This window comes from Pan troglodytes, chromosome 1 (assembly GCF_028858775.2).
Source record: "Pan troglodytes isolate AG18354 chromosome 1, NHGRI_mPanTro3-v2.0_pri, whole genome shotgun sequence".
In the NCBI taxonomy this organism is placed as follows: Eukaryota; Metazoa; Chordata; class Mammalia; order Primates; family Hominidae; genus Pan; species Pan troglodytes.
In genome coordinates this window covers 36,265,385-36,288,203 of record NC_072398.2, presented here as the reverse complement: position 1 = coordinate 36,288,203, position 22,819 = coordinate 36,265,385, and the positions used below count along the sequence as shown (strand labels likewise).

The following is a 22,819-nucleotide window of genomic DNA, read 5'->3' as shown; positions in this document are numbered from 1 at the left end:
ATTAGGACTGGTGGGAGAGTTGTTTACTGAAACCAGAGGCAAGGGGGTGAAGAGAACCAGGAAGTTAAACTTTAAAATGGAGAATCAAAGAATAAGAGAGCTGAACATACTAATATACTCAGCCAGGCGTGGTGGCTCACGCCTGTAATCCCAGCACTTTGGGAGGCTGAGGTAGGTGGATCACATGAGATCAGGAGTTCAAAACCAGCCTGACCAATATGGTGAAACCCTGTCTCTACTAAAAATACAAAAATTAGCCAGGTGTATTGGTGCATGCCTGTAATCCCAACTACTCAGGAGGCTGAGGCAGGAGAATTGCATGAACCCAGGAGAAGGAGGTTGCAGTGAGCCAAGGTCATGCCACTGTACTCCAACCTGGGTGACAAAGCTAGACTCCATCTCAAAAAAAAAAAAAAAAAACAGGCTGGGTGCGGTGGCTCATGCCTGTAATCCTGGCACTTTGGGAGGCTGAGGTGGGTGGATCATGAGGTCAGGAGATTGAGACCATCCTAGCTAACACGGTGAAACCCCGTCTCTACTAAAAATACAAAAAAAAAAAAAAAAAAAAAAAAAAAGATTAGCCAGGCGTGGTGGCAGGTGCCTGTAGTCCCAGCTACTTGGGAGGCTGAGGCAGAAGAATGGCGTGAACCCAGGAGGCAGAGCCGGCAATGAGCCGAGATCACGCCACTACGCTCTAGCCTGGGCAACAGAGCGAGACTCCATCTCAAAACAAACAAACAAACAAACAAAACATGCTAACATACTGATTCTTTGAAGAGAAAATTGGGGTTCACTATAAATTTAACAGTGGGATCAGGGGTGAGGGAAGGTTTCCAGAAGGAGGTGGTATCAAATTAAATCTTGCACAAATTGAAGTTAGGTAGAGAGGAGGTAACGGAATAAGGCAAGTTCAGAGAGTCACAAGTAGGTCTATAAAACCAGAGGCACACAGCTGGGAGGGTGGATAGGGTTAGGAGAGAGCTGAGGTTAGAGAATGTGTTAATTGTACTGTCCAGCTGGGTGTGGTGGCTCACATATGTAATCCCAGCACTTTGGGAAGCTGAGGTGGGAGGATTGCTTGAAGCCAGGAGTTTGAAACCAGCCTCGTCAACATAGCCAAAGTAAAAAAATTAGCTGGGCATGGTGGTGCACACCTCTCTTCCCAGCTACTTAGGAGGCTGAGGTGGGGCAATTGCTTGAGCAGGAGAGGTTGAGGCTGCATTGAGAGGTGATCACCCCACAGCACTCCAGCCTGGGCAACAGAGTGAGACCCTGTCTCAAAAAGAAAAAGAAGAAAAAGAAATGTACCGTCCATACCCTGACACTCCTTTACTAAAACCTATGTGTTTATTTCCTATTATTCATCCTAGCTAGAGCCAAAGAAATAATACTGTATTTGATAGTCTTTATTTGAGCTTCTGAATGTGGGGAGATAATTATCTACAGGACTTCCATGTTTCTGCACATCTAGGGAGCAGAAGCACTGACGACCTTTGTTTCAGGTAATCTCTTTGGAAGATCGTGACTCCCTCTGGAGCAGAGGGCAGCTCTGTTTACCATCCACTATAATGAAGATAATGTCTCTTTCTGGGCAAAGGTTGGGTTTCTTTAAGCTCAGGATTCCTCAGCTATGAGGCAAAACCTCTGCGTGTGTGGCATCTACCTGGACATCTTCACATCGCCCCATGGATCTTGAGGGAGTGGGGGAGGGCAAGGGGAACCGACCCGAACATGAGGCTTGTGTTCCTTGCTGTGCTCTAAGTAGTAAAATCCTTTGCCTCTGAACCAGGAGCCTCATGTCTTCTGTAGGTGCCCATGACAGCTGTGCCAGGATAATCCTTTAGTTATTGACACTAGGTATTTGCTTTAAAACAAACAAACAAAAATAGGCCAGATGAAGTGGCTCATGCCTGTAATCCCAGCACTTTGGGAGGCTGAGGAGGGCGGACTGCTTGAGGCCAGGAGTTCATGACCAGCAACATGGCGAAACCCCATCTCTACTAAAAATACAAAAATTAGCCAGGCATACACTTGTCATCCCAGCTACTCAGGAGGCTGAGGTGGGAGAATCATCTGAGACCGGGAAGTCCAGCTGCAGTAAGCCATGATCATGCCACTGCACTCAAGCCTGGGTGACAGAATGAGACCCTGTCTCAAAAAAAAAAAAAGGCAGACTTTCACCATGTTGCACAGGGTGGAGGGCAGTGGCTATTCACAGGCATGATCCTGGCACACTACAGCCTTGAACTCCTAGACTCAAGTGATCTCTCACTCCAGCCTCCTGAGTAGCTGGGACTATAGGTATCTGCCACCACTGCCTGGCTAGGTATTTGCCTTTTGGGAAGTGAAAAATTAGCTGTAGTTCTGTGTCGTTTCTTATTATTATTTTTAACATTTTCTCGTGGTTGATGAGTCTTATCCACACTGTGCCCTACTATATAGTCCTGGCTGACATAGGGTTTTAAGTCAGCTGGCTTATCCATATCCTTTCTAGTATCAGAATGCTCTGGCTCTCTATGAATCTGAGCTTCCTGTGGAAGTAGAGAGCAACCAAATAAAAAGTGAATGTCTTATTGAAATAAATACAAATGCCAAGAAGCTCTAGGTTCCAGGCCAGGCAGTGCTCTGCTTGGCATATGGACTAGGTTCTTAACCACACAAAGGAACATAAGCCAAGTTAAGATCCGAAGAGGCTCATGCCTGTAATCCCAGCACTTTGTGGGGCTGAGGCGGGCAGATCACCTGAGGTCAGGAGTTCAAGACCAGCCTGGGCAACATGGTGAAACCCTGTCTCTACTAAAAATACAAAAAATTAACCTGGCATGGTGGCACACACCTGTAGTCCCAGCTACTCAGGAGGCTGAGATGAGAATTGCTTGAACCTGGGAGGCAGATGTTGCAGTGAGCCAAATCACACTGCTGCACCCCAGCCTGGGCAACAGACCGAGACTCCGTCTAAAAAAAAAAAAGTGATTTGAAGAGACTGTGATCCAAGAAGCAATGAAATGGAGGTGATAGTAGCCAAATAGGATGTGGCCATGAGATAATTCTAACCATCACCACTGTGGGGATGGACAACGTAATGTAACAGAAAGCCCTGTCTACAGGCACCTTATATTAGCCTCTCAAATATCTCCTTATTCAAATAATCAAAACTATAACTTTAACAGAGGAAGTTAATCTATCATTTAGAAGCAAGTGTTAACTTTTTAGCCTTCAACCTGATCAGTGGGGTTGGTCAATATATTCCACTGAGTTATAGAAACAAATATAAACTATTATTTAAACATTTTAGATTACTAAGGAGAAGATCGCCTGGGCATGGTGGCTCACACCTGTAATCCCAGCACTCTGGGATGCCAAGGCGAGTGGATCACCTGAGGTCAGGAGTTCAAGACCAGCCTGACCAACATGGTGAAATGTCATCTCTACTAAAAATACAAAAGTTAGCTGGGTGTGGTAGCATGCGCCTGCAGTCCCAGCTTCTCAGGAGGCTGAGACAGGAGAATAGCTTAAACCCAGGAGGTGGAGACTGCAGTGAGCTGAGATCATGCCACTGCATTCCAGCCCGGGGAACAGAGCGAGATTCTGTCTCAAAAAAAAAAAAAAAAAAAAAAAAAAAAGGGATCACTGTAAACTAAACTCTTAGGTATTCATGTTTGAAAGTATCTAAAAAACTCAAATCCTCTCTTCAAATCATCTAAGTATAAATGATAGAATGGAATGAATAAAGATATAATATGTTTTATGTGACTTAATGTTTTTTGAGGGATCTAGTGAATACTTTTGTTTAGCTTTGTTTATAATTAATAATTTGTAAATAATTTAGACACACTGAAGAAGAATCAAAGAGAATGTATTTCCGTGTGTCTCTGGAGATGCGCTTTATCCAAATATGGCATTATCTGAAAAAATAAAAAATAAAAAGTATTTGTTATATAACTTATAACACATTTCATGGTTTTAAAAATAACCCTGGAGGGCAGAGTATTGTTTTTCAGATACAGGAACTAAGGTTTAGAAACACCAAATGGGCCAGGTGCGGTGGCTCACACCTGTAATCCCAGCACTTTGGGAAGCCGAGGTGGGCGGATCACGAGGTCAGGAGATGGAGACCATCCTGGCCAAGATGGTGAAACCCCATCTCTACTAAAAAAATACAAAAATTAGCCGGGCGTTGTGGCGCGCTCCTGTAGTCCCAGCTACTCAGGAGGCTGAGACAAGAGAATCGGTTGAACCCGGGAGGCGGAACGTGCAGTGAGCCGAGATCACGCCACTGCACTCCAGCCTGGGCGAAAGAGCGAGACTCCGACTCCAGAAAAAAAAAAAAAGAAACACCAAATGGCGGCCAGGCGCAGTGGCTCACGCCTGTAATCCCAGCACTTTGAGAGTCTGAGGTGGGCGGATCACGAGGTCAAGAGATGGAGACCATCCTGGCCAACATGTTGAAACCCCCATCTCTACTAAAAAGACAAAAATTAGCTGGGTGTGGTGGGATGCGCCTGTAGTCCTAGCTACTCAGGAGGCTGAGGCAGGAGAAATCAGTTGAACCCGGGAGGTGGAGGTTGCAGTGAGCCGAGATCGCAACACTGCATTCCAGCCTGGTGACAGAGCAAGAAAAAATCTCAAAAAAAAAATTAGCTGGGTGTGGTGGTGCACACCTGTAATCCCAGCTACTCTGGAGGCTGAGGCAGGAGAATCGCTTGAACCCCGGGCAGCAGAGGTTGCAGTGAGCCAAGATCGAGCCACTGCACTACAGCCTGTGACAAAGTGACAGAGTGAGACTCCGTCTCAATAAATTAAAAGAAAGAAAGAAAGAAAGAAACACCAAATGGTTGGGCACGGTGGCTCACGCCTGTAATCCCAGCACTTTGGGAGGCTGAGGCAGGCAGATTGCTTGAGGTCAAGAATTTGAGACCAACCTGGGCAACATGGGAAAATCCAGACTCTATTAAAAAAATACAAAAGTTAGCCAAGCATGGTGGCACATGCCTATAGTCCCAGCTACTCGGGAGGCTGAGAGGTAGGAGGATCGCTCGAGCCCAGGAGGTTAAGGATACAGTGAGCTATATGATCACACCACTGCACTCCAGCCCCAGTGACAGAGCAAGACTCTGCCTCTAAAAAAAAAAACAAAAAAACCCGCAAATTACTAAAAGCATGATACTAGTCAATGACAGAGGCAAAACTTGAACCCAGGTGTTTTTAATTCTATATATTTAAATAAACTGCCCCTCTTTTGGGCTCCACATCTCCAAGTGGAAGATTGAAAAGAGGGCCTGGAAATCTCGGACTAAGAGAACTTCTTTCCTAGTCTTCACGTCACTATTAATAGAAGCAAAGAGGAGCACCCAGAACTCCAAATACTCTATGCAAAATCTGTAACATTACTTCCCCTCAACACACAGGCCTCCCCACCAGGTTAGACCACCGCTAGGTTCGACCACCAGGACTAATCTCATTCTGTCCCTTATCCCTGTTTACACTGGACTCCTCAAGGAACCCAGGAGTCCTGGGTCATCCCTCATGCCCTGGATAGTAATCCCCATATAGTTATATGGGCAGCAATACACCCTCCATCCAACACCTCCTATCCCCCACCCTGCTGTTTTCTGTTTCCCCATAGCTCTTACCCATTTATCACTATCTGATCTGACATTTACTTCCTTTTTTTTTTTTTTTTTTTTTGAGACGGAGTTTCGCTCTTGTTGCCCAGGCTGTACTGCAGTAGCGCAATCTCTGCTCACTGCAACCTCCTCCTCCCGGATTCCAGTGATTCTTCTGCCTCAGCCTCCAGAGTAGCTAGGATTACAGGCACGCACCACCATGCCCGGCTAATTTTTGTGGGGTTTCACCACGTTGGTCAGGCTGGTCTCGAACTCCTGACCTCAGGTGATCCACTCACCTCGGCCTCCCAAAATGCTGGGATTACAGGCGTGAGCCACTGTGCCTGGCTGAAATGTACTATTTTTTAACTTGTTTATCTGGCTGTCTACCCAGTGAAATCTAAGCTTTTTTTTTTTTTTTTAGAAATAGAGAAGAGGTCTCTCTATGTTGCCCAGGCTCCTGGGCTCAAGGGATCCTCCTGCCTCAGCCTACCAAAGTGCTAGGATTACAGGCATGAGCCAGCACACCAAAACCTAAGCTTTTTGAGGCAAGATTTTATTCATCACTGTATTGACAAGCACGTAGAAGAGTGCCTGACATAAAGTAAGCACTGATATATATTCGTTGAATGAATAAAGAGTAAATGAGTGTTTCTTCCTCTTGCACAGGTATGCAAAGGAAAGGAGTACAGTGCCTTCCAATTCGTGTTGAATATGTCCAGCAAAATTACTGTATTATTACCCTCCTGCATTTCTAAAGATTATTCCACAGCAACCAACTAAGGTTGCTGTGAGAAACTCTTAGGTTTGTGAGCCATTGCCCAAGGACATAGCTATTGGTCTCGAGAGGAATGAGGTAAGTTCTACCACTACTTCTGGGAAAGTATATTCCATGTCCCAACATTTATTCAATCAGCCAGGAAACGTTTCCTGAGTTCCTAATTTGTGCCAGACACTGTTCTAGGGACTGAAGATAAAGTAGTGAAAAAAGCAGATACCATCCCTGCCTTCAAGGAGCCTAGCCTTCATTAGGGAGTGATAAACACTGTGGTAAAAAAGAAAGCTGGGTAAGGGATTATAGAGTGTTGAGGAGTGCTGCTTAGATAGGGTGGTTTCTTTTGTTTATTTTTAATTTCAGTAGTTTTGGGGGTAAAGGTAGGTTTTGGTTACATGGGTAAGTTCTTCAGCGGTGATTTCTGAGATTTTGGTGCACCCATCAACCGAGCATATAGTCTTTTATTCCTTGCCCCTCTTTTACCTTTCTCTCCCTTGGGGTTCCTAAAGTCCATTATATCATTCCTATGCCTTTGCATCCTCATAGCTTAGCTCCCACTTATAAGTGAGAACAGACAATATTTGGTTTTCCATTCCTGAGTCACTTCACTTAGAATAATGGCCTCCTGGCCGGGCGCAGTGGCTCAAGCCTATAATCCCAGCACTTTGGGAGGCCAAGATGGGTGGATCACTTGAAGCCAGGAGTTTGAAACCGGTCTGGCCAACATGGCGAAACCCCATCTCTACTAAAATACAAAAAAAAAAAAAAAAATTAGCCGGGCGTGGTGGCAGGCAATCCCAGCTACTTGGGAGGCTGAAGCACTTGAACCTGGGGGCAGAGGTTGCAGTGAGCTGAGATCACATCATTGCACTTCAGCCTGGGTGACAGAGAGACTCAGCTTTCACAGAATTGAAGAGAGTTGGGGCCTTGCTCTGGGTTAGGCTTTGACTTAAGGAAATGTTGTGGCTGGGTTCATCTGTCCAGATCACTGAAACTTTCTCCCTATCAGCAATAAGGCTGTTTTGCTTTCTTATCATTTGTGTGTTCACTAAAGGGAATTTTTAATTTCCTTCAAGGGTTTTTCCTTTGCATTGATAATTTGGATAAATGACTGGCACAAGAGGCCTGGCTTTTGGCCTATCTTGGCTTTTGCCATGCCTTCCTCACTAAGCTTAATCATTTCTAGCTTTTGATTTAAAGTGAGACGTAATACTTCCTCCTTTCATCTCAGGTGATCCGCCCACCTCGGCCTCCCAAAATGCTAGGATTATAGGCATGAGCCACCTTGCCCAGCCCTAGAGTTATTTTTGAATAAAACAAACACATGACTGTTACAAATTAACTCTAAACACAGTGGAGAATCTCAGCTTTCTACACCACACTGTATCACACTCTGCTCCACTTCCTAAGAGCACTGGGCAAGTGTAAAGTCACAGCCACATCAAATAATTGAAATCTCAAGTGTGGTGATTCTTTTGTTTCTGATCTAAATTAATAATTTGTTGGTTGTATTAGATATGATTACACACCCCCTTCTCTTTTTTTCAAATAAATGAAAAAATGCTATCTCAGCTGCCTGCCTAGACTAAGAAACAAGTATTCACAATGAAAGTATTTATCAGCTCCCCTTCTTCCTCCTATAAAATAATACCACCACCATCACCACCATGCCATCCCCTGCCCCCAACAACCTTCGTCCACTTTTTTTTTTTTTTGAGAAGGAGTCTCACTCTGTCGCCCAGGCTGGAGTACACCGGAGTGATCTCGGTCACTGCAACCTCCACCTCTGGGATTCAAACAATTCTCCTGCCTCAGCCTCCCAAGTAGCTGGGACTACAGGTGCGTGCCACCACGCCCAGCTAATTTTTGCATTTTTAGTAGAGATAGGGTTTCACCATGTTGGCCAGGCTGGTCTCAAACTCCTGACCTCAGGTGATCCGCCTACCTTGGCCACCCAAAGTGCTGGGATTAGAGGCGTGAGCCACCGCGCCCGGCCGCTCCACATTTTATTAGGGCTTTTTGTGTGATATTTGTCATCAAAAGGATCTCCACTGCACCTCAATTTTGCACATGAAATGTTTGTAAAGGCCAGAGAAATTGATGAGATAGCAGGTTTCTGAAGTTTTTGTGGTCTATTGTAACTATTATAACAACTCTTATCAAAATGTGGTTCTCAGGCCATTGGCATCAGCATCACCTTAGTCTGCTGAGAATGCAGATTTCCAGGCACCTCCCTAGAGTCTACTGAATGAGATGGCCTGAAGCTGAGGCCTGGGATTCTGTATGCATAAAAAAAGAGAGTCTCTGGTCTATAATAGATCTTACAATCCACCAGCCTAGTTTAATGACACTTTTACCTTCAAACAGATTGCCTTTATGCTACACCAGGGCAATACTCAGGGACCTCTTTCAATCCCAGAAATTCTTCCTAATTTTTAGGAATACCTACAAATCATTCCTATACATTGGTTAAGAATCCTATCATAGGCCGGGCACAGTGGCTCATGCCTGTAATCCCAGCACTTTGAGAGGCCAAGGTGGGTGGATTACCTGACGTTGGGAGTTCGAGACCAGACTGACCAACATGAAGAAACCTGGTCTCTACTAAAAATACAAAAAAATCAGTCAGACTTCGTGGTGCATGCCTGTAATCCCAGCTACTCGAGAGGCTAAGGCAGGAGAATCGCTTGAATCCAGATGGAGGTTGCTGTAAGCTGAGATCGTGCCATTGCACTCCAGCCTGGGCAACAAGAGCAAAACTCTGTCTCAAAAAAAAAAAAAGAATCCTATCATAGGCTGGGTGTGGTGGCTCATGCCTGTAATCGCAGCACTTTAGGAGGCCGAGGTGGGTGGATCACCTGAGGTCAGGAGTTTGAGACCAGCCTGGCCAACAAGGTGAAATCCCGTCTCTACTAAAAAATACAAAAAAATTAGCCAGGCGTGGTAGCAGGCGCCTGTATTCCCAGCTACCTGGGAGGCTGAGACAGAAGAATCGCTTGAACCCGGGAGGTGGAGGTTGCAGTGAGCTGAGATCGCGCCACTGCACTCCAGCCTGGGCGACAAGAGCAAAACTCCATCTCAAAAAAAAAAAAAAAGAAAAATCCTATGATAACTTCTTACTTTTTGGTGGAAAGTGCTTTCTCTCCATGTGAGCAAGGAGACTCAGCTTGATCCAGGAGCTCCTGCCACTGTTGGGAACAGGCTCTTTGGTTGTGGTATCAGTAAAGGACTGATAGGCACCCGGGAAGTGCCTCTTTTGAACTCTCAGTAAGCTGACTTGATTGCTTCGCTCCACCAAGCAGTTGGATTCACGCTTTTTGTTTATCTCCTCCAGGAGATGTTGTTTGCTTACTCCATGTTTTTTCATTATTTCAGTGGTTCTGTTTATAGATGCCATTATGCTCACAAACCAATTGTCAAGTGATTCTTGCTGTCCTACAAACAAATGAAAAAATACTTTCAATTGTCTTTTTGACTCAGAAGCCAGTATTCACAATCACGTTTGCCAGTTTCTCTTTTTGCCTTCTATAAAATAACACCACAACCACCACCAAGCCTCCCACCCCACGCTTCACTTTTTTATTTACTTATTTTTTTAGACAGGGTCTTGCTCTGTCGCCCAGGCTGACACACAGTGGCATGATCTCAGCTCACTGCAACTTCCACCTTCCAGATTCAAGTGATTCTTGTGCCTCAGCCTCCTAAGTAGCTGGAATTACAGGCACGCACAACCATGTCTGGCTAATTTTTCTATTATCAGTAGAGATGGGGTTTTGCCATGCTGGCCAGGCTGGTCTCGAACTCCTGTCCTCAGGTGATCCACCCACCTCAGCTTCCCAAAGTGCTGGGATTACAGGTGTCAGCCACTGTGCCCGGACAGCACACCTCACTTTTTTTTTATTTTTTTATTTTTTGAGATGGAGTCTCACTCTGTTGCCAAGGCTGGAGTGCAGTGGCTCGATCTCAGCTCACTGCAACCTCCGCCTCCAGGGTTCAAGCAATTCTCCTGCCTCAGCTTCCCGAGTAGCTGGGATTACAGGCATGCACCACCATGCCCAGCTAATTTTTTTTTTTTTTTTTGTATTTTTAGTAAAGACGGGGTTTCACCATATTGGCCAGGTTGGTCTCGAACTCCTGAAGTTGTGATCCACCCGCCTTGGCCTCCCAAAATGCTGGGATTACAGGCGTGAGCCACTGTACCCGGCCACACCTCACTTTTTATTATTGTTTCTTAAGGGTTTTATTTTTGTTTTTTAGGTGTTCTTCAGGGGAAACAAAGGTTAAAAAGATATGGTAAGAGGATATATTATTGTTTTTTAAAATTATACTATGCATTGTTTTTTGCTTTTAGAAGCGTTATTTCTTCTGATTATAAAAATAATACATGTTTATTACATATATTAATAATGTAATAGATAAATAATACATGTTTAATACATGATTATAAAAATAATACATATTCATGGTAGATAATTAAGAAAATACAGAAAAACATAAAGTAGAAAAGTTAAAATTACTCTCGTTCCAGAGACATCCATTAATATTTTGGGTGTTACTTTCCCAATAAGTATCCAAAGGGATTTTATTTTTTAAAAGTGGCGGCCAGGCGCTGTGGCTCATGCCTGTAATCCCAGCACGTTGGGAGGCCAAGGCGGGCAGATCACAAGGTCAGGAGTTCAAGACCAGCCTGGCCAACATAGTGAAACCCTGTCTCTACTAAAAATACAAAAAATTAGCCAGGCATGGTGGCAGGCACCTGTAATCCCAGCTATTCAGGAGCCTGAGGCATGAGAGTTGCTTGAACCCGGGAGGCAGAGGTTGCAGTGAGCTGAGATCACGCAATTGCACTCCAGCCTGTGCGACAGTGTGAGACTCTGTCTCAAAAAATAAAATAAAATAAAATAAAGTGGCCAGGCGCAGTGGCTCACGCCTATAATCCCAACACTTTGGAAGGCCGAAGTGGGAGGATCACTTAAGCCTGGGAGGTGAAGGTTGCAGTGAGCTGAGATTGTGCCATTGCACTCCAGCCTGGGTGTCAGAGCAAGATTTGGAAAGATAGCGAAATATTCAGCACTGATAAATGATACAGTCCACAGTCTCAAGAAGCTCAAACAATAGCAGTCAGGATTTTTAAAAAGCCCACGCTGAGATTACAGTGAACTTAAAAAGAAAAGAAAATCTTTAAAGCAACCAGAGAATAAAAGGAGGGGCAATTGGACCAACAGCTGACTCCTCAACAAGCAATAACATAAGCCAGAAGACAAAGAAATGGGGCCGGGCGTGGTGGCTCACACCTACAATCCCAGCACTTTGGGAGGCCGAGGCGTATGGGTCACCTGAGGTCAGGAGTTCGAGACCAGCCTGTCCAACATGGCAAAACCCTGTCACTACTAAAAATACAAAAAAAAATTTAACCGGGCATGGTGGTATGCACTTGTAATCCCAGCTACTCAGGAGGCTGAGGCAGGAGAATTGTTTGAACCTGGGAGGCAAGGTTGCAGTGAGTCAAGATCATAGCACTGCACTCCAGCTTGGGCGGCAGAGCAGGACTTTGTCTCAAAAAAAAAAAAATACATTCGTCATCATCAGTCACTAGGAAAGTGTAAATCAATACTACAATGAGATATCACTACATACCACTAGAATGGCTGAAATGAAAAAGACTGACCAAACCATGTGTTAGCAAAGATATGGAGGACCTGGAATTCTCATATGCTGCTAGTGAGAATGTAAAATGGAACAATGTCTGGAAAATAATCATGCAGCTTCTTAAAAAGTTAAACATACTCCTACCATTTTATCCATTCCTAGGTATTTACCCTAGAGCAATGAAATTCTCCATACACATGCATAAAGAAATGTATCTGTACATATGAAAACTAACACATGAATGTTAATCACAGCTTTTTAAAAAACTTTTGTTGTTGTTGTTGTTTTTACACAGCTTTATTTTTATTTATTTATTTTTGAGACAGGGTCTCTTTCTGTCACCCAGGCTAGAGTGAAGTGGCATGACCATGGCTCACGGCATCCTCGACCTCCCAGGCTCAAGCCATCTTCCCACCTCAGCCTCCCAAGTAGCTGGGATACAGGCGCAGGCCACCACACCTGGCTATTTTTGTTTTTATTTTTCATAGAGATGAGGTCTCATTATGTTCCTAAGGCTAGTCTTGAATCCTGGGCTCAAGGGATCCTCCTGCCTTGGCCTCCCAGAGTACTGAGATTACAGGTGTGAGCACAGCCACCAGGCCCAGCCCGCTGCTTTATTTTTATGAGCCAAAAAGTTCTAACAACCCAAATGTCCATCAGAAGCAGAACAAATAAATTGTGGTATATGTGCACAATTGACACTGAGTTATAAAATATATTTATATATATTATATGTATATAATATATTCCTTTTACCTGAGATGCTAATTCATCAATATATATTTTTGAGTAGAGTTCATATATTGTCGATAAACACAATATTATGGCTGAAGCTCAAAATAACTATGCTGAGTAAAAAGAAAAAAAAAAGCCAGACAAATCAGAATGTATAGTGTACGATTCCATGCATATAAAACTCTAGGAAATATTAGGCTAGGCATGGTGGCTCACGCCTATAATCCCAGCACTTTGGAAAGCTGAGGAAGGAGAACTGCTTGAGCTCAGGAGTTCAAGACCAGACTAAGCAATATAATGAGACCTTGTCTCTACAGAAAATTCAAGAATTTAACTAGGTGTGGTGGCACCTGCCTGTAATCCCAGCTACTCAGGAGGCTGAGGTAGAAGGATGGCTTGAACCCAGGAGGTGGAGGTTGCAGTGAGCCGTGATCACAAAACTGCACTCCAGCTTGGGCAACACAGCAAGACCCTGTGTCAAAAAAAAAAAAATGCTAGGAAATATGAAGTCCCCTACAGTGACAAATGAAAATCAATGGTTGCTTGGGAATGGGGAAAGGTAGGCAGCAAGGGTGGCAGGGATTACAAGGGATATGAATAAACTTTGGGGCTGATGAATATGTTTATTATCTTAATTGTGGTGATGCTTTCCTGGGTGTATGCATATGTCAAAAACATCAAACTGTACATTTTAAACATGGACAGTTCATTGTATGTCAATGACCAGTCAATAAAGCTCTTACATAAAATTGGGCTGAGTACCTAGCACATTGCCTAATGAATATCAGGTGGTTGATAAATATTTTAATGAATGAATAAATAGTATATATTACTTACAAGTTTTGATTTTCTTTCACTTTAATATAGTTATTGTGAGAATTTTTCATGTCTTTACATATGTGTCAGTAATAAAAATGTAAGATTTGATAATGTAATAGTCTATCATGTGAATTTATAATTTTTTTCTTTTTTTTAATTTAATTTTAGTGGGCCAGGCGCAGTGGCCATGCCTGTAATCCCTGCACTTTGGGAGGCCAAGGCAGGCAGATCACCTGTCAGGAGTTCAAGACCAGCCTGGCCAACATGGTGAAACCCCGTCTTTACAAAAATACAAAACTTAGCCAGGCGTGGTGGCACGCACCTGTAATCCCAGCTACTTGGAAGGCTGATTCGGAAGAATCACTTGAACCCGGAAGATAGAGGTTGTAGTGACCGGAGATCGTTCCATTGCACCCCAGCCTGGGCAGCAGAGCGAGTCTCCGTCTCAAAAACAAACACACAAAATTAATTTTAATTTTAAATTATTTCGTTTTTATTTTGTTTTGTTTTTTGAGACACAGTCTTCTCTGTCGTCCAGGCTGGAGTGCAGGTTCAAGCGATTCTCGTGCCTCAGCCTCCCAAAGTAGCTGGGATTACAGAGGCGCACCACCATGCCCAGCTACTTTTTGTACAGGCGTGGGCTACCGCCCTCGCCTGTTTTGTTTTGTTTTGAGACGGAATCTCGCTCTGTCGCCCAAGCTGGAGTGCAGGGGCGCGATCTCGGCTCACTGCAAGCTCTGCCTCCTAGGTTCAAGCCATTCTCCTGCCTCAGCCTCTCGAGTAGCTGGGACTACAGGCGTCCGCCACCACGCCCGGCTAATTTTTTTGTATTTTTAGTAGAGACGGGGTTTCACCATGTTAGCCAGGATGGACTCGATCTCCTGACCTCTTGATCTGCCCGCCTTGGCCTCCCAAAGTGCTGGGATTACAGGACTGAGCCACCGCACCCGGCTCTGCGCTCACCTTTTAAATTCTCTCTCTCCCTTTTTTTTTTTTTTTTTGAGGCGGAGTCTCTCTCTGTCTCCAGGATGGAGTCCAGTGGAGCGATATCGGCTCACTGCCACCCTGACTTCCTGGTTTCATGCGATTCTCCTGCCTCAGCCTTCCCAGTAGCTGGGATTACAGGCATGTGCCACCACACCCAGCTAATGTTTGTAAGTCTTTTTAAATTCTTTTGGAGTGGGAGACACCATCTTTCCTTTTTTTTTCTTTTCTTTTGAGATGGGGTCTCATTCTGTCACCCAGGCTGGAATCCAGGCGCATGATCTTGGCTCACTGCAACCTCTGCCCCCTAGGCTCAAGTGATCTTCCATCCTCAGCCTCCTGAGTGGCTGGGACCACCACAAGTGCGCACCACCATGCCCAGCTAATTTTTTTGTATTTTTGGTAGAGACAGGGTTTCACCATGTTGCCCAGGCTGGGCTGAAACTCCTAAGCTCAAGCGATCTACCCACCTCAGCCTTTCAAAGTGCTGGGATTACAGGTATAAGCCACTGTGCCTCACATTAATTATTCTTTTTATTGCTAGACTTTAGGTTGTTTTCGATTTATTTTTATAATAATGCTTTGAAACACATTGAAGTGACAGAAATCACACAAACACACATTGTTTTAGGAAAGCTACCAGAGCCATCAATTTTTCTTTCCTAAATAAGCAAAGAAGAGGTATCTTTCTTTTTTTTTTTTTTTTTTCTTTTAAGAAGGAGTCTTGCTCTGTCGCCCAGGCTGGGCGTCACTCCCTCTCAAAAAAATAAAATAAAATAATAAAAAATAAAAAGGTCAGTTTGTCAAGTGCCTATTTTTGTTTGTTAGTTTTGAAATGGAGTCTCACTCCGTCACCCAGGCTGGAGTGCAGTGGCGCGATCTTGGCTCACTACAGCCTCTGCCTCCTGGGTTCAAGCGGTTCTCGTGCTTCAGCCTACTGAGTAGCTGGGATTACAGGTGTGCACCACTATGCCCAGCTAATTTTTTTGTATTTTTAGTAGAGAGGGGGTTTTCACCATGTTGGCCAGGCTGGTCTTGAACTCCTGACCTCAAGTGATCTGCCCGCCTTGGCCTCCCAAATTGCTGGGATTACAGGCGTAAGTCATCACTCCCGGCCTGAGTTAATTTATATTTTGTTAAAAGTCCATTTTAGGCTGGGAGCGGTGGCTCATGCCTGTAATCCCAGCACTTTGGGAGGCCGAAGTGGGTGGATCACCTGAGGTCAGGGGTTCGAGACCAGCCTGGCCACCATGGTGAAACCTGGTCTCTACTGAAAATACAAAAATTAGCCAAGTGTGGTGGCAGGAACCTGTAATCCCAGCTACTCAGGAGGCTGAGGCTGGAGAATTGCTTGAACCCGGGAGGCAGAGGTTGCAGTGAGCCGAGATCACACCATTGCACTCCAGCCTGGGGGACAAGAATGAAACTTGGTCTCAAAAAAATAAAATAAAAGCCCATTTTATAGGTGAACTGCAAATAAAACATAGATGTCTTAGTTAAAAGTTCACCATGAAATTCTCAAAATTCAAATTCTTATTACAAGTTACCTGACAACTGGAGCTAAATAAAACAAAATAGACACAGTAATAGAGTCTAGTGGTACAAGCATATTTTTTAAGTAAAAAAGATTTGATTAATATTTTACCTATGCTGCCTCCTAACTGTATGATTTTGTTTAAGTTACTTACCTTCTCTGGGCCTCAGTTTCCTGATGTGTTAAATGAAAATAATATCCAGGCCAGGTGCGGTGGCTCACGCCTGTAATCCCAACACTTTGGGAGGCCTAGGCAGGTGGATCACCTGAAGTCGGGAGTTCAAAATCAGCCTGGCCAACATGGTGAAACCCTGTCTCAGCTGGGCGCGGTGGCTCATGCCTGTAATCCCAGCATGTTGGGAGGCTGAGGCAGGCGGATCACTAGGTCAGGAGATCAAGACCATCTTGGCTAACATGGTGAAACCCTGTCTCTACTAAAAATACAAAAAAAAAAAAAAATTAGCCGGGCGTGGTGGCATGCACCTGTAGTCCCAGCTACTTGTGAGGGTGAGGCAGGAGAATGGTGTGAACCCGGGAGGCGGAGCTTGCAGCGAGCCGAGATTGCACCACTGCACTCCAGCCTGGGCAACAGAGCAAGACTCCATCAAACACACACACACACACACACACACACACACAATTAGCTGGGTGTGGTGGCACATGCCTGTAATCCCAGCTACTCTGGAGGCTGAGGCAGGAGAATCGCTTGAACTCCAGGGGCAGAGGTTGCGGTGAGCCAAGACTGCACCATTGCACTCCAGCCTGGGCAACGAAAGTGACACTCCATCTCAAAAAAGAAAGAAAGAAAGAAAGAAAAGTAAAGAAAATAATATCCAACTCACAGAGTGTCATAAGGACTAAATGAGCTAATAAATACCAAGAGCTTAATACAACCAACCCTCAATAAGTGGTAACTTTATCATATTAAATAGGCACTTTGAAAAAAGTTTTGTTCAATTTGATAAGTAAATAATTTAGTATTTTCTTTTCTCCCCAGTTTCTAATCTTGTTTACTTGCTGTGTGACTAGAATTGGCTACATAATTTGTAGGGTCCAGCGAAAATAAAAATGCTGGACCCTTTATTAACAAACAATGGAGATGTTCAAGGTAATGACAGTAAAACTTTAAGCCAATTGTGAGACCCTTCTGAGCAAAGGGCCCTATGTGACTGTTTGGGTCTCATGCCTGTGAAATTGGTTCTGTGTGTGACATAGGAACAGGCCAATTCCAACTGCTAATTCATCCAATTTTACAATCTCTTAAATGGAGATAAGTAATATGTTTAACTCATGACTTTGAAAGGTCTGGTCCAAAAACCAGACAAGTCTTACAGGTTAGTTCAGGATCTGTGCCTTATCAACCAAATTGTCTTGCCTATCCACCCTGTAGTGCCAAACCCATATACTCTCCTATCCTCAATATCTCCCTCCACAACCCATTATTCTGTTCTAGATCAACCTAACTGACCCCATAAATCCTAAATCCTCTCCCCACTCTCCTTTCCATTCCTTAAAAAACAGCCCTAAAAGCTGCTCCCACACTAGCTCTCCCTAACTCATTCCAACTTTTTCATTACACACAGCCAAAGTGCAGGGCTGTGTGGTCAGAATTCTTACACAAGAGCTGGGACTGCGCCCCATAGCCTTTCGGTCCAAACAACTTGACTTTACTGTTTTAGCCTAGCCCTCATGTCTGTGTGCAGCGGCTGCTGCTGCTGCTTTAATACTTTTAGAGGCCCTCAAAATCACAAGCTATGCTCCACTTACTCTCTACAGTTCCCATAACTTTCAAAATCCATTTTCCTCCTCACACTTGACGCATATACTTTCTGCCCCCCAGCTCCTTCAACTATACTCACTCTTTGCTGTGTCTCCCACAGTTACCATTGTTCCTGGCCTGGACTTCAATCTGGCCTCCCACATTATTCCTGATACAACACCTGACCCCCATGACGCTATCTCTCTGATCCACCTGACATTCACTTCATTTCCCCATATTTCCTTCTTTCCTGTTTCTCACCCTGATCACACTATTGATGGCAGTTCCACCAGGCCTAATCGCCACTCACCAGCAAAGGCAGGCTATGCTATTGTATCTTCTACATCTATCACTGAGGCTACTGCTCTGCCCACCTCCACTATGTCTCAGTAAGCCAAACTCATTGCCTTAACTCAGGCCCTCACTCTTGCAAGGGACTATGCATCAATATTTATACTGATTCTAAATATGCCTTCCATATCCTGCACCACCATGCTGTTATATGGGCTGTAAGAGGTTTCCTCACTACGCAAGTGTCCTCTATCATTAATACTTCTTTAATAAAAACTCTTCTCAAGGCCACTTTACTTCCAAAGGAAGCTGGAGTCATTCACTGCAAGGGCCACCAAAAGGCATCAGATCCCATCGCTCAGGGCAACGCTTATGCTGATAAGGTAACCAAAGAAGCAGCTAGCCTTCCAACTTCTGTCCCTCATGGCCAGTTTTTCTCCTTCTCATTGATCACTCCTACCTACACCCCACTGAAACTTCCACCTATCAATCTCTTCCCACACAAGGCAAATGGTTCTTGGACCAAGGAAAATATCTCCTTCCAGCCTCACAGGCCCATTCTATTCTGTTGTCATTTCATAATCTCTTCCATGTAGGTTACAAGCTGCTAGCCCGTCTCTTAGAACCTCTCATTTCCTTTCTATCGTGAAAATCTATCCTTAAGAAAATCACTTCTCAGTGTTCCACCTACTATTCTACTACCCCTCAGGGATTGTTCAGGCCCCCTCCCTCCCCTACACATCAAGCTTGGGGATTTGCCCCTGCCCAGGACTGGCAAATTGACTTTACTCACATGCCCCGAGTCAGGAAACTAAAATACCTCTTGGTCTGGGTAGACACTTTCACTGGATGGGTAGAGGCCTTTCCCTCAGGGTCTGAGAAGGCCACCGCAGTCATTTCTTCCCTTCTGTCAGACATAATTCCTCAGTTTGGCCTTCCCACCTCTATACAGTCTGATAATGGACCAGCCTTTATTAGTCAAATCACCTGAGCAATTTCTCAGGCTCTTGGTATTTAGTGGCTCCTGGTTTTACCTCAAATCACCACCCTTAAGTCTCTGTTTAAGTGGATAGAAGATCTTCATTGACAAAGTACACTCCAATACTTTCACCCTGATGAAGTCCTATTCTTTACTTTTATACTCACTCTTATTCTGGTTCCCGTTCTTATGCCACCCTCTACCTCTCCCCAGCTATCTCCACCACACCGTCAATCTCACTCTCTCCTAGCTGTTTCTAATCCTTCTTTAACAAACAATTGCTGGCTTTGCATTTCTCTTTCCTCCAAAATCACCCAGGCCTCCACTTACTCACTGCTAAAAAAAGAGGACTCTATATTTTTAAACAAACAGTGTTTTTACCTACATCAGTCTGGCCTGGTATATGACAACATAAAAAAACTCAAGGATAGAGCCCAAAAACTCACCAACCAAGCAAATAATTATGCTGAACCCCCTTGGGCACTCCTTAATTGGATGTCCTGGGTCCTCCCAATTCTTAGTCCTTTAATACCTATTTTTCTCCTTCTCTTATTCGGACCTTGTGTCTTCCTTCCGTTTAGTTTCTCAATTCATACAAAACCACATCCAGGCCATCACCAATCATTCTATACGACAAATGCCCCTTCTAACAAGCCCATAATATCACCCCTTACCCCAAAATCTTTCTTCAGTTTAATCTCTCCCACTCTAGGTTCCCACGCTGCCCCTAATCCTGCTTGAAGCAACCCTGAAAAACATTGCCATTATCTCTCCATACCACCCCCAAAAGTTTTCGCTGCCTCAACACTTCACCACTGTTTTGTTTTGTTTTTCTGATTATAATATAAGAAGACAGGAATGTCAGGCCTCTGAGCCCAAGCTAAGCCATCATATCCCCTGTGACCTGTACGTATACATCTAGATGGTCTGAAGCAACTGAATATCCACAAAAGACCTGAAAATAGCCTTAACTGATGACATTCCACCACTGTGATTTGTTCCTGCCCCACCCTAACTGATATGATATATTCTCCCCTGCCCTTAAGAAGGTACTTTGTAATATTCTCCCCGCTCCACTTAAGAAGGTACTTTGTAATATTCTTCCCCGCCCTTAAGAATGTACTTTGTACACCTATCCCAAACCTATATGAACTAATGATAATCCCACCACCCTTTGCTGACTCCTTTTTTGGACTCGGCCCACCTGCACCCAGGTGAAATAAACAGCCTTGTTGCTCACACAAAGCCTGTTTGGTGGTCTCTTCACATGGACGCACGTGACAAAAGGGGCTTTGAAGGGCTGCCCAAAATAGCTCAGTTGGGAGAGCATTAGACTGAAAAGGGCTTTGAAACTTTTTTTTCTTTTCTTTTTTTTCTCTTTCTGAGACAAGGTCTCACTTTGTCACCCAGGCTGGAGTGCAGTGAGTGACTTGATCACATCTCACTGCAGCCTCAACCTCCTGGGCTCAGGTGATCCCCCCACCTCAGCCTTCCAAGTAGCTGGAACTACAGGCACACACCACCATGCCTGGCTAATTTTTGTATTTTTTGTAGAGATGTCATTTTGCCATGTCGCCCAGGCTGGTCTTGAACTCCTGGGGTCAAATGATCCTCCTGCTTCAGCCTCCCAAAGTGCTGGGATTACAGGCGTGAGCAACTGTGCCCAGCCCAGGTTTTGAAAATATTAAACATGCATATACAGTAGATCCTCATTACTCATTGATTACATATTTGCAAATTTGGCTACTCCCTAAAATGTATTTGTTATACATATAGCAAATAGCACTAGTAGCACTAGCCTGGGAAAAAGATCAAAACTGTGGTTTCCATATTGCTTTTGCGCCATCCATATTGCTTTTGAGCCATTGTAAAGTCGAAAAATTGTATGTCAAACAATTGTAAGTTAGGGGCCGGCCGTATTCTTTCTAGGAGCAATGGTTCAGTATTTGCTAATTTAATGTTTGTGGCAACTTTATAGAACATAACTATCATAATAATAAGAACTGACTGTATGAGAAAATATATTACTATTTCTACAGGTATACTATTATAAATTACCTTTAGCATACTACCATACAGCAACCCAAAGCGTGTTTCAAGTCCACTGGTGTGGATTAGCCCACTGGGATGACACCTTGGTGATGGAATATTCTGATCAGTGCCATTCCAACTTTGTTCTATTCATAGAAGCCTGGTTAAGAGAGGTTCTGGAGTCAGAGATCATTTACTTACCAGCCAGGTGACCTTGGATAAATATAAATTCCTCTACCCTCTTTTTTTTTTTTTTTTTTTTTTTTTTGGAGACAAGGTCTTGCTCTGTCACCCAGGCTGGAGTGCAATGGTGCAATCACAGTTTCATTATGTCGGCCACGCTGCTCTTGAACTCCTGAGCTCAAGCGATTCCTCTTGGCCTCCCAAAATGCTGGGATTACAGGTGTGCATCACCAGGCCCAGCCATTCAACCCTCATAATATTGGTTTCATCATTTGCAAAATGGGGGCTAAAGATACTGCTTTCACCAAGCTGTGTGTTTGTATGCGTGGTAAGTGATGAGGAGGGAGTTGAGATTAAATTAGGAATGCATGTAAAGCTTTTTGCATTGTGGCTGGCATCAATTTATTACATGTACTGATATGTTTTGAGCACATACTGTGCTTGGAGCTATTGTGGATACTGGGGACAAATGGGTCCTTGCCCCGATGAAGAAGAGTTCTAATCTAAAGATTCATTGTAAGTACTCAGTAAGTGGTAGCTACTTTATTGGTTTTATTAAAACTTTATATTTTACATGGGGAACTTCTTGTTGTTTGTTTTTGTTTTGGTTTGGTTTTTGAGATGGAGTTTCACTGTTGTTGCCCAGGCTGGAATGCAATGACACGATCTCGGCTTACTGCAACCTCCATCTCCCAGGTTCAAGTGATTCTCCTGTCTCAGCCTCCTGAGTAGCTGGGATTACAGGCATACGCCACCACATCCAGCTAATTTTGTATTTTTAGTAGAAATGGGGTTTCACCAAGTTAGCCAGGCTGGTCTCGAACTCCTGACCTCAGGTGATCTGCCTACCTTGGCCTCCCTGGCCTCTTTTGTTTTTTGAGACAGGATCTCATTCCATCGGACAGGCTAGAGTGCAGTGGTGTGATTGAGGCTTACTGCAACCTCGACCTCCTGAACTCAGGTGATTCTCTCACCTCTGCCTCCTGAGTAGCTGGGACTATAGGCGTGGACCACCACAACTGGCTAATTTTTAAATTTCTCATAGAGACGGGGTTTTGCCATGTTGCCCAAGCTACATGGAAAGTTATTTTATTCATATATTTCTTTTCTAAGAAGAGGAGGTCTCCAGTTTTTTTTTTTTTTTAAATCTTCAGGTCACTCTGGAATGTTTCCAATGTGGAGGAAGGGGGCCCGGCAAAACTAACTAACTGACTAACTCACTACATGGAGAAGCAACTCAAGAAACAAGCTGACTCAAGAAATTAGAGATCATTCATAGTGCCATTGCTGCCTTCAAAGGTGGGCAGTGCATTTTTTAAAAACACATTTATTTATTTTATTTTTTTGGTGGCAAGGTCTTGCTCTGTTGCCCAGGCTAGAGTGCAGTGGCATGATCTTGGCTCACTGCAACCCCTGCCTCCAGGGCTCAAGCCATCCTCCCACCTTAGCCTCCCAAATAGCTGGAAGAATAGGT

General features: G+C 44.2%; 1 protein-coding gene across 1 annotated transcript; it reads right to left on the bottom strand.

Moving 5' to 3' along the window:
• Positions 1 to 3,728: 3,728 nt before the first annotated feature.
• Positions 3,729 to 21,275, bottom strand: SPATA45 (spermatogenesis associated 45). The gene is made up of 3 exons (XM_001170715.4): positions 21,190 to 21,275; positions 9,502 to 9,816; positions 3,729 to 3,905 (listed from the first exon to the last, which is right to left on the bottom strand). Exons 2-3 carry the CDS (start codon positions 9,776 to 9,778, stop codon positions 3,886 to 3,888), a joined length of 297 nt encoding a protein of 98 aa, XP_001170715.1. The 5' UTR covers positions 9,779 to 9,816; positions 21,190 to 21,275; the 3' UTR covers positions 3,729 to 3,885.
• Positions 21,276 to 22,819: the final 1,544 nt, after the last annotated feature.